General features: G+C 44.6%; 1 protein-coding gene across 2 annotated transcripts in view; it reads left to right on the top strand.

Annotated features, from left to right (window-relative positions):
* RASSF7 (Ras association domain family member 7) overlaps window positions 1-10,400 on the top strand; it is a 77,656-nt gene extending 67,256 nt beyond the window's left edge. For both annotated transcript variants that reach the window (XM_019519811.1, XM_019519809.1), the window contains one exon: window positions 8,698-10,400. Coding sequence is in view for 1 of the 2 variants with exons in the window: in XM_019519809.1 (XP_019375354.1) it covers window positions 8,698-8,744 (47 nt within the window). In the remaining variant the exon portion in view is untranslated. The remainder of the gene's footprint in view (window positions 1-8,697) is intronic.
* Window positions 10,401-11,456: the final 1,056 nt, after the last annotated feature.

Below are 11,456 nucleotides of genomic sequence, written 5' to 3'. Positions count from 1 at the left end.
AGTCCGCTTCTGACTCCAGTGTCCACATCATTAATGAAGATGTTGAACAATATGGGTCCAACGACAGAGCCTTGGGGGACCCCACTGGTCACAGGACACCATGATGAGCGACTGCCATCAATTACTACAAGCCTTGAGGATTCTTCTGTTTTTGACTACCTGACACCCAGGTGGGGAAATACAAGATAAGGGGGGTTTGAGTTCTCAGCCAAGCATGTTGCTTTGCATAGGTGACTGAACTCTTGGCATTCACAAAGACAAATGTATTACAAAACAAGGGAGCCTTGGGCTGCAGGGTGGACAGAAGCCATAGGCTCTGCAGATACTGCAGGTGAGGTGAGTCCCCTCCCAAAGGAAAGGGACATGAGGGAAGAGCTTCAGCTTCTTTCCAAATTAAATATGGGTGGCTTGGTTGCAGTCTTTGCTCCATGTTCTTACAGAGCCCTTGTTTCGAACGGGTTTGTCTGGTCAACCTGGTCCTCTCGCATCTAATGAGCCTTTTGTAGGGGGAAGACAAACCCTTCTTATTTTCTGTGGAATGCACCTCTAATCCATTGCATCGTTTCTGCAGTAAAGGAAACAAGACCCCTTCCTACCCCCACTCCCACTGCTTCACAGCATAATGTAGTTGCAGCAGTAGGAGTCTTGGTTCAGCATTATGTAGTGACACCCGGGCATGCTTGAAGAGGATTGACAGCACAGGGCGCATAGACACCTCGGGTTTCTGCCAGATGCCTGCATCTTGGGCCAGATCGGCACCTACTCATAGATGGATATTGCTCCATGAAGTTCAGGGAGTGGCACCTGCTTACACGAGCTGAGGCTTTGACTATCTATATCCAAAGTTGGCTCCAAACAAGATGTTCCATTGCTTGTATTTTTTCCTTTGCATCTGGTTGCCATAAAGGTAATCGTAGCATAGATCGCTTACTTGGTTGGCAAGCCTGGTGGGTAGTTCTCCAAGTTGGCTCAGTCCTGGGATTATCCTGAGTAGTCTCTGCTAATTTCGCTGCCATGTTTTTGTTTTTTACATTACAGTGGCTTCTCCTATTAGATGTAAGGCTCCTTCAGCTATTTCTGTGTATATTTACATTTGGATTACATCATGCACAAAAGGGACTGTCAATCACTTGCAGGGGAAAAAAATCTCTACAGGCATGGAAAGTCTGTCTCCAGACCGCTAGAATCTGCTGCATTGCCTGAATGGGAGCATTTTTAGCTCTGCTGACAGAGCCTCTAATTCCCAGAATGCAAAATGTTCTAGTCCATAACCAAGCAGAGGAGGCAAGAGGGCCAGAATAGTTTACAAAATAAAATAAAATAAATACATTTAAAAAAAAATCTCTTTAACCATTTAATAACTGGTGGGAATAGCTTGTTTAGCAGCAGCAGCAGGCATGTATCTGCCAGTGACTGGATCTGTCCAGGAAAGGGGAGGGGCCCTGACAGCAGGGTTGCAAGTTCAGATTATCAGGTGCACTGGAGTTGGTGCTCTGATGCTTGCTTTCATAAATGAGCAACTTGCTATTGTCCTTCTCTGCAAATAAGCATGCAAGTGGAAAGTAGAAATCTGAAGGGTAAAATGGTGTTTCCATTGTTGCCAGCTATTTAGTGTTAGACTCCTGCAGTGCTGCCAGTAGGGATTTTGTAGGGTTTTCCATAAAACATTGTCCAGCAGCTGCGAAGGCAGTTGAGTTTAATAAGGTAATAAATGCCTTTGATTAATGACTCTGCCTGTGTCTTACAATGGCATCTGGCATGACAAATAGAGGAGGAGGTCCAAGCAGAATAGAAAACCTGCCCAGTGACTTCCCTTCTCCGAGTGGGATTGTGCTAATGCTTCCCTAGAGCATTCTCTGAGCTGCAAGCTGACTCCTGCATATTGTCTCAACAGTTAGCTGTGCTTTGTACACAGGCTCATTAGTGCCAAAAGTTCCCACTGGTAGGCCAGTGAAGCGCACAGGTACATTTTCTAGCGTGTGAGAGAGATTTTGTTCTCTCTTTCCTTTGTAAAGGTCGTGTTCAGGGGATGAATTTTTAGGTCTGCTCCCCAAGTGTTTGGAGAGTTGGATTTATAAGGTGGTTGTGTTTTGCCTGCTGCTAACTCTACCTTCCTGGTCTGCAGTTTGGAGAACATGATAGGAGGGAGGAGGTGATGGAGGTGGGGGGCATGGATTATGCAGTATAACGATGCACTGATAGTCGGGGCCCAGAGCAAGTGGAGATGGGAGACGTTTCAGCTCTAGAAAATCCAGTTGTGGTTCAGCTGAGGAATCATGGCTGACCCTGCACAGCTGGAATGATTTACAGTGACCTGTTAATCCTGCCTTGAGGCTTCCCAGGTTTCAAGGAAGCAGTTTCTGCAATTTTTGCTGTGGCATATTTGGGCCTGCCTCTAGGTCACCTGTGGTTGGGGCTTGTAACAGGGATTCATACATCCTGACTTGATTAAATGGGCACCGGACTCTCACGCATTGCTGTTAGACCTCTGCTCCGAAATTCACACATCTATCTTCAGAGGAATTGCAAAGCCAAGTGTTTCCCTCCGTTACCCTCCTTACATACACCTTGCTCAGGGATTGTGGCCCTGTTTCCTTTGTGAAGAAGAAAAGAGCAGCTGGTCTGATCCCAGTTGCAACTAGCACTTCACTTCTGTACTCCTTCCCTGCCAGAGATTCTTCAAGCTGTAGGGAGGGCAAAAGGTCCTGAGCTTTGCTCTTAATAAACAGCACTCTAGTTTCCCTCCAGGTGCCTCCTGTTTTAACTAAGGTCCCTGAATGCTGTTGAGATGCTTAAACTAGTGGTTCTCAGCCTTCATAGACTCAAGGTACTTTGAGGCACCCCTCCATAACTTTGAATTGAGTAGTACCCCACTTAAAAATTAATTTTATTATAGTACTTCCCTACCTGCAGAGGGGCCAGGAAGTGTGGGTGGGAAGTGGCCAGGCAGAGACCAGCCTGATCCTGCATATATCTCCTCACACCTGGTTATCGCATCACATCTCATGGCACCTTTCAAGATTTCTGGTTGAGACTGAAGGACCAACCTGCATAAAGAAGTGTGCACCCACCTTTGCAGCCACTCTAGTAACTATTTGCAAGTGCTCCAGCTCTTCCAAAGTGCATAATCCATGCAATTCTTGAGCTCTCCCATTGTACTCGCTGAAGGGCTATCCCCACGAGGCAAAAACAAGCCAATGCTCCCTGCATGTACGCTCTTGCACTGAGCATTGGCTTCTGCTTAATGGCTTGTGGGCATGTAACCTAACAAGACGGAACAGCCGGCACTGTTATGCTAACTAGCCACACAGTGCTCTGCCTTTCAGCTTTTACGTGCTCGAAAGGCTGTGTCAATACTACACTTCTGCCACTGAATATTTTATTGATGATTTGACTTCTGCTGCTTGCCATTCCCATTTCAAGGCTGCCTGATTGTTCCTAATTAAAATTTCATGCCCTGGGAGATGCCTTCTTGCTACAATGGAGATCGTGCTGTCCTTTTTCTAGGCCACCGCAACACAGCAGGAAGAAATTACTCGCTGCTATGAGATTAAGAAACCACTTTATTTAAATAAGGCAAGCGGCACGTATTGGAGAGTGGCAGAAAAGAGAAAGGGTAGGTTGGTGGACTTAGAGGTATGTGTGGATGTGGGCTGTCCTCCTCATCCTGTCTGCTATGCTGCAGCAAAAGGAAGAGGGCTATGCTTTGGATTCCTCAGTGGGGGTGGGAGGGTAGCACCTCATAGTGTGGATAGCATAAAACCTTGATGACTTTAGTGTTCAACTATGCCAGATACCTTGTGAGTGTTACTGAAAAGAAAAAAGTCGAATTACAAAATTACTTGTTTTTCAGCATTTTCCCTCCTCCCCTATCATTACATGACAGGGCTCCCATGGCTGGTGAGTAGTCTGCCTTGATACCAAGCCAACTCCTCTCAGACCTCATTCCCCTATTTCTTTATTATAAAGCATCTCTTTAGCAAAAGGCAAGATGTCTTCATAGCTTAGGGAAGCACGAGCCCCAGGGGATGCTCTTTTTTTTTTTTTTTTTTTGGTAACGTGTAAGTACCCAGTTGGACAGACAGGCAATAAAGGGAAAGTGAGAGGTTTTTAAAAGCTGAAGTCAGGAGCTGAGCAGCTATGGACTGAGGCATAAGGATGTCAGCCCTGGCAGCGTACGTTCAAATCTGCCATCTGTGTTTAAGGATGAGGTGAAAAGAGGAGTAAATTCTGCAGTGCTGTGCCAGCCCGCCTGCCTGTGCCAAGAGAGCGCCAGCACTATCTCTGCTTCCCGGAGAGAGAGTCCAACTGCACCCGCTCCATTCTGGCATGAACTTCCCAGAACTGATGTGGGCCATTCAGCCCAATTTTCCACTAATAGAGCAACTAGAAAGCTAGAAAGCTCACTGGTGCATTGAGGGAGAACACACCTCTCTGTGTGTAGGCAGCCTGGTGGCTTCTAGGAGGGGACCTGTGTCAATGCTCCAACGAGGGTTCTGGAGGGGCTGGAATGTGACCAGGAGCACTGCCTTCGGTATAGACTTTTCACCTCTGAAAAGGAGGAAGAGCTGGATTTTCCCACAAAGGCAAAGAAAGCTATGCCAGCTGCAAAGCCAAACTTCACTCATGGACAAATAAAACTGTCATATCTAAGCAAAAAGGTGATGGCATCCCGATCCCAAACATTAACCATGTGACTTAACAGGTTACTTTAATAGAGCCCAGGAGTCTATAAAGAGGAACATGGAATAAAGAAGTAAGAAAAACCGTTGTATTTTAAAGTGCAGAAGGAAAAACAAATGTTACACAATACTGGATTATTGTGAAGGTCAACACTAGCCTGAATCATGTCTTTAGGGACTCCATTTGTCTGCTTACTATCAATGGCATCACTCTTGCATCTCAGCTGTATCAGGAAGGCTGCTGGGAGTGCCTGAGGACTTGGTGCTTATGGGCAAAACAGAATGCAAGAGAAAGGGGATGGGATCTATGAAGAAAGACTGGAAGCATGGCAACTATTTAGTACAGAAGAGAAGAGTGATTGGAAAGGTGGGGAGGGGGGAAGAAGGGTTTTAAGTCTCCAAATATTCAAAGAAGGGTTGCCATGAGAATGGTGATCAATTATTCTCTCTGCCCATGAGGTATATGGAAAGTTGCTGCTATTTAAGACCGTGATAGGGGAAATTTGAGCCAGATATTAGGAAGGCAGTTCTAGCTATGGGGGTGGTTAAGTGCTGGACACTGATTTTCCTAGAAAGTGGTGGGATGTCTATAATTGGAAGAAGGCAAGGTAGAGGTACACCTTTATAGAATAACTGAATTGGAGATGCTTAACCCATTAGAAATGTAAATGCTGGTTTCACAAACACTTGCCTGGTAAGTTTTAGATGGGGATGGTCCTGCCTTGAGCATGTGACTGGACTTCATAGTCTCCTGAGGTCCCTTCCAGGCTTCTTTCTCTAGAGTTCTGTACTTCCCCCCGCATGCAAGTATGTGTTGCAGTTGGCTTGTACAAGTAGGGTGACCATACGGTCTGGTTTGGCCAGGATACTCCCAGATTTTGAAGGCTGGTCTCAGTCAGTAGGTGAAAATAAAACAAGAGTCCCAGAATGGCAGGGGCATGGCATGCAGGGGGGCAGAGCAGCATAGTGTGCCATGCAGGCAGGCAGCAGTGGTGCCTGCCCGCCTGCCGCACCATGCTGCTCCATCTCTGCTTGCAGCAGTGCCACTGACTGGAGGGGAGGGGGAGGAAGTGTCCCAGATTTTCCATGGTCACTCCATGTATAAGCCAGACATAACCCCTCTGCTGATGGTACACACCTTCAACTGAATTAGAAGTGGCAAAAATACTGAAGCTGGGTTGCTGTTTCCTGAGCTCAGCAAAGACATTATTAAAGTGTAATGAGTTACAAGAGGAAACAGACACCCAAGTAGAACATGTGCTATTTCCTACCGTGGATAGTGGATGAGGGTATCAGAAGGGGGAGGGGGAGATACCCAAGGCATCTGCTGTGGGTTTACATCCTTCATGCCAGCTCTCACACCTTCCTCCACCCTATGAGTCAGGTCAGTCTAGCCATGCCAGTTGTAAACAGTGTATCTTAGTCATCAGGCTATTCTAGGAAGCCAAGAAATCAAGGCATTTTGATAGGTTGTCCTCCGAACATATGAGAACATGAGACATGCTTATCAGCTATTTTCCTCTTCTCTGATCCACCCAAGGCCAGTTCAGCTGGAGCACGTGTAATGTGTTTCTCCTAGGCGACAGACAGGGGGCCTTATGGTAGATGCCAATGTTACCTGGAAGCAACTGGCAGGAAGCATATGAACAACCCATACTCACCCCTGGAGCTGATGCACCCCCATGCTCCAAGTGTTTGCATCAAGCCAGAAAGCTGGAGCCTCAAAGTTACCCCTGTGTTAGCTGGCTACAACATTCAGCTACCACCCAACAGATCCCATGGAGAGAGTGTTATTGAAAACGCCTAGAAGATTGCTACAAAAGTCCGGAATGAATGTGTTCCGAGGCCATGACATTTTTTTTATTTTTTTACTTTTTTTTAGGGGAGATAAAGACTGCAGCATGATTCTTCATGTCCCTGTGATTATAGGAGTCCTGTCATGTACTGGGATCAGTCTGCTCACTCCAGTGGAGGAATATAAATTCTTATAGTCGACTAAAATAAGAACACGTGAATAGGGTTATCGGAACAGGTCAGCGATCCATACTTTAGCCTCTGATTTCTATGATGCTTAAGGCACCCATAGACTCTACCAGAATGGAAAATTTCCGGATAATCACAGCCATAGGGAGAATTTCAGGTGTCTTATCACTACCATAACCACAAGCTTAAAGAAAAAAATGTCTAAAATCTACTATTCTTATTCAGTTATTATCCCAGCCATGGTGCTTGCAATGCCCTAAAGCATTCAACTGAGATTGTTAGTTTTCTCTCTCAAACAAGTATTTAGGCCTTGAGGTTTCTCTCAGGTGAACACCACAATAACACCATATGATACACTTTTTGAGGTTATTTGTTTCTGACAAGCGGAGCTTTTAAATGGTAGTTCAACTCCCAGGGGTTTTGCATGTCCTATCTAAAGAGCAGATTTCTTCAGGAACTGGCATACAAGGAGTGAGTGACTACAAGAAAATGCACCCACTGGCCGCAAGCAATGTACAAATGCTCTATGTTGCTCCTGGGGACCCAAAACCCAGTAAGGGTGTGTCACTGGGGCCAGAAAATGAAATATAATTGAGTCAGGAGGAGGGTGTGGTGCAGGGGTCAGAGCACGCTAACTACTTCTATCATAATTTTCTTTTTTATGACTATTCCTTCATCATTTGTAAAAAGAAAAGATGCTACCTTGCTTTCATGATTTCTACCCTCTCCCACTAGTGGTTTCTTCTCTACATTAAAGGAGTCTGGTAGACTTTCTCAGCTGTTTACAGATAAGTGAGTTTTTTTCCCAATGGAACCTCCTGCCAGCAGATATATTTTTAAGACTTATTATATAAGCCCCATGCTTGTCTTTATGGAAAAGCAAGACTCCCTCTTGCTCTTAAGCGATTGATAATTCACCTTTCTGTTTAACATGCCGGCTTCCCTCTCCAGCAACATCCAAGAAACGTGTCACCTGCAATTGCCACATGCAAGACAAATTTCCTAGCATTCGTGGGTGAACTCCAAGTCTGCCTGCCTCCTTTATGTAGCTTTACCTTCATGTAGCTTTACCTTCAGAATTTCTGAAGGTTCTTCTCTTGGGTGAACTTTGTTTCAGAATTGTCCACTACTACAGAGAGATGCATACACTTCTTTGGCTGTACAACACACTGTACAGTTTTTCATCTAGAGTGTTCAGAGCCCACTTCAGTTTACATGTAAATGTTTTTCTCATAAATGGGAATGCCAGATTACAGAAACAGTTTAATTACAGCTGTTAAGATGTAATTTGTGTACCCACACACACACATACGCCATAAAAATGACTAATGCCATCTAACAGGGTGTGTTCCCTCACACATAGCAAGTGTCCTTCTGAGTGGCTTGAACAAGCCTTAGTAATTTGGGAGGAGGAGGGCCAGGTGAGACTTTAGAGTTAAGAGAGCTTTCCTACAGCTATCTGAAACAGCTCTGTGGAGCAAACTGGTAACATCTGAGCTTGATTTATCTTTCCGTGCCTGTGTTGTCCAGACGCACTGTACTGCAGCAGGTACATTCCACCTTCCTATTGAATTCAGGGGACGTTCTACTGCTGTTGAGGCAGTGAAAGTAAAAGCAGAAATAACACAAGAGGTTATGATATCTATTGTAGATCAGAGTGACAGTAAGAAGTAGTAAAAAGTGGTCTTCACGTTCAGCTGTCTTGGGATAACATAAACATGCCTTGCAGATGGCTTTGCTTAAGGCATGAGCATCCGAGTAGGCAATGTAAAACTGAATGTATGGCACAAATATGTTGTGATATTTATTGAGAGGTTCAGATGACTGTGTAGCAGGTGAGTCTAATAGCATTGCAAGAACCTGGAAACAGCAGCTCAGCTGTAACCACTTCTTCTAAAAAATACAAATTAAAAGGCCCTGTTGCTCTGAACTCTCTATTTAGCTTACAGAAGTTGCCTAGGGTATTACACAGGTAGAAGGGTGTAGTGTGGCTTGGTGTTATACCATTATAACTTTCTTCTTTTTTTTAGAGGGAGTGGAGGAATCAGATGGTATTGTCACATCTTTAACATTATATGAAAAGCAGCTTCCTGGTAGGAGCGGTTTAAAAAACACAAGATTTTGACCATGAGATCTTGTAATCTGTGAATATTGGGCTGTGATATGCTTATTATGAAGATTCCTCCTGAACAATTAACTCTGGTGCATGCTAGACTCCGTACTCATGCATCATATTCCATAACTGTCAGTGTCCGCTGCAGGCTTGTTAAGAGGCTTCCCTACCGGAACAAAATTTTGAGGTCTTTTTACAGTGACTGTTACCATGGTGAAGATCCATGGGCTCCTGCCTACACTATCATTTTCCTTCAAATTTCCCACCATTTCCCTACCAGCAACCCAGCTCCAATTTCACGGACCAAAGACAGGTGGTGGGAAAAAGAGCGAGTGCTTAGAGTAGAGAGGGCCCCAAAAACTGGCCTCTATTTGGTCACAGAATCGGTATGTCAGTTCTCCAAACAGAAGAGCCCCTTGGCTCCACCCTCCTACTGTGTCACACCACAGTCTCTTCCTGGAGGGCAATCCTTAGGAGCCAGTACCATATTTTCTCACATACAGCACACATTTTTTTATCTTAAAAAAAAAATCAGCTGCTGGAAATAAGGGTATGCGCATTATAAACAAGAAAATACAGTAATAGCAGTTCCTGTATCTTAAGCTTCTGATGGGCTTGGGGAGGGGGTTGTTAAAGTAACTGTCCAAGCTCTACAGGGAACAGCACAACAAGCATGCTGGGCTCCCTAGCTGCTGCTACTTGTTACTTGATGCTGCTTCCCAGTATTTTCAAGGAAAGATTTATCTATTTTTTCTTCATTCTGCCTTTATAAAAATATGGTCTCTTACTGTAGGGCATGTTGTATGTGAGAAAATACAGTACTTCGTTCTCTATGGCAGGGGTCAGTAATCTTGTTACTGCAAGTGGGAGAGCCTGAAACCCAGTCTTCTGCTGTGCGCTGCAAATCTTCACCTTCCACAGCACCTATGCTGACTCTCACTGCAGATCCCCAGCCCCTCTGCTAAAAGGGTAAGCACAGGCATGAGAGAGCAGCAGAGGAATAGTGGCACAGCAAACCTACATGCTGTCCTATCTCCTGTACAATGCCGGGCCAGATCCAACCTCTTGGTGGGCTGGATTCAATCTGCAGGCTGTAGGTTGTTGACCCCTGTTCTATGGTCTATGCTCATCTTGGCATCTCTGCTGAGAAAGCAGATTGTGGAAACTGTGAAGGTAAAAAGGGGAGGGGGGAAGAGAGAGAAGACTCCCCTTCTCTACCCTTTTAGACCCTATTTTTAATATTTCAGAAGAGAGTCAGCCATAGCTGTGACCACCAGCCATCAAAGCTACTTCCTTCCTTCTCAAGCTCCAGAGTTTAGATAGGGCAGTTAACTGGACCTGCTTGTGCTGATCAGGGAACAGAAGTGGTTGTTTTCCTCTGAAGAGCAGACAGGGCCCCCTGCAAAAAACATTTCCTGAGACCAGGCCTCTTAGGTGACTAGACATTTTCTCTGTAAATCAATTTATTGCTTTATTTGATTTGTAGCTGTATGAGGAATCCATGTAGTTTAGTGACTTTAAACTTCCTTTTGATACTGACTTTATATGAACCTATGCCTTTTTTTCCTTGCTCCTTTCATAAGAAGAAATCCCAGGTCTTCCACAGGGTCCAGTTTTAGAAGGAAAAAAAAAAAAAAAAAAAAAAAAAAAAAAAAAAAAAAAAAAAAAAAAGTTCAGAGGCAGCAGCAAATAGAAGCCTCCCAACCACTCTTGGAGGATGCCTGATATTTCTAACTTGGCTTGGATTCACAAAGTGACCTAGAGATAAAACTGCACACGCCCTAAGAGCAAACTCTTCAATCTCCCTAGATCATAAGCTGGAGCAAAAGTGAAAGAAAACTTTTTATGGTAAAAGCAAATTTGCTTGGTCACTTCCTCTATTTTTACAGCTGGTTAAAGCAACCACAAATAATCTGGAAAAAGCACCCCCCCCAAGCATTCAGCTCTTTGCAAGCCATGAAGTCGTAAGGGTACATGTGACATCACAGTCTGCTAGAGAAATGAATGAGAGAGTTTCCTGGGCAGGATCAATCTGGGGAAATTAGAGCCCTCTTTGAGAGACAAATAGCAACATTTACCAGAAAAAAAAAAAAAAAAAGAGAAAAACAGTTGGGAGGTGAAACCAGTTTCTGCTTTACTTATAAGAGATTAGAGAGTCTGTCTTTAAAGGTGACTCATCCAGGGCAATGCCATGCAGTTTTTTCTATTAACACACCCTTGACAGTAGGAGTTCAGTTAGTCATTGACTGGGTACCAAGACTTCACTGGCTGGATAAAGAGCTTCTCTCTAATTTGGCTCAATGTCCATTACCATTACTTTCTGGAAAGGACAGGGTGGGATAAAGGGGAGGGATAGGGCTCATTTTCATCAGCATGTCCTTCCATTTGCAACCTTCCCATGAATCCTTTGCATTTGGCTTGGCACCCCTAGCTCAGGGCAAGTTGCTCACGACTTCCTGGATCCTTTCTGCAGTAGGGCCCACAAGCATTAAGTCCCTTAATGCTCCTGCACCAAGACCGCTTACTAAACACGATGCTAAAAACGAGTACAGGTGGTCCAAATGGCACATGCATGCACCAATTATATCCCATTAACTTATTTTAACAAAGGCAGTTGTTTTTTCCTTCTTGCTGCGAGTCTTTCATGTATCCCCAGGGAGAAAAAAAAAAAAGAGGTA

This window comes from Gavialis gangeticus, unplaced genomic scaffold (genome assembly GCF_001723915.1).
Source record: "Gavialis gangeticus isolate Ggan-Ray unplaced genomic scaffold, GavGan_comp1, whole genome shotgun sequence".
NCBI lineage: Eukaryota > Metazoa > Chordata > Crocodylia > Gavialidae > Gavialis > Gavialis gangeticus.
Note: the sequence above shows the minus strand (reverse complement) of the source record. Positions and strands in the feature narration are given on the sequence as shown.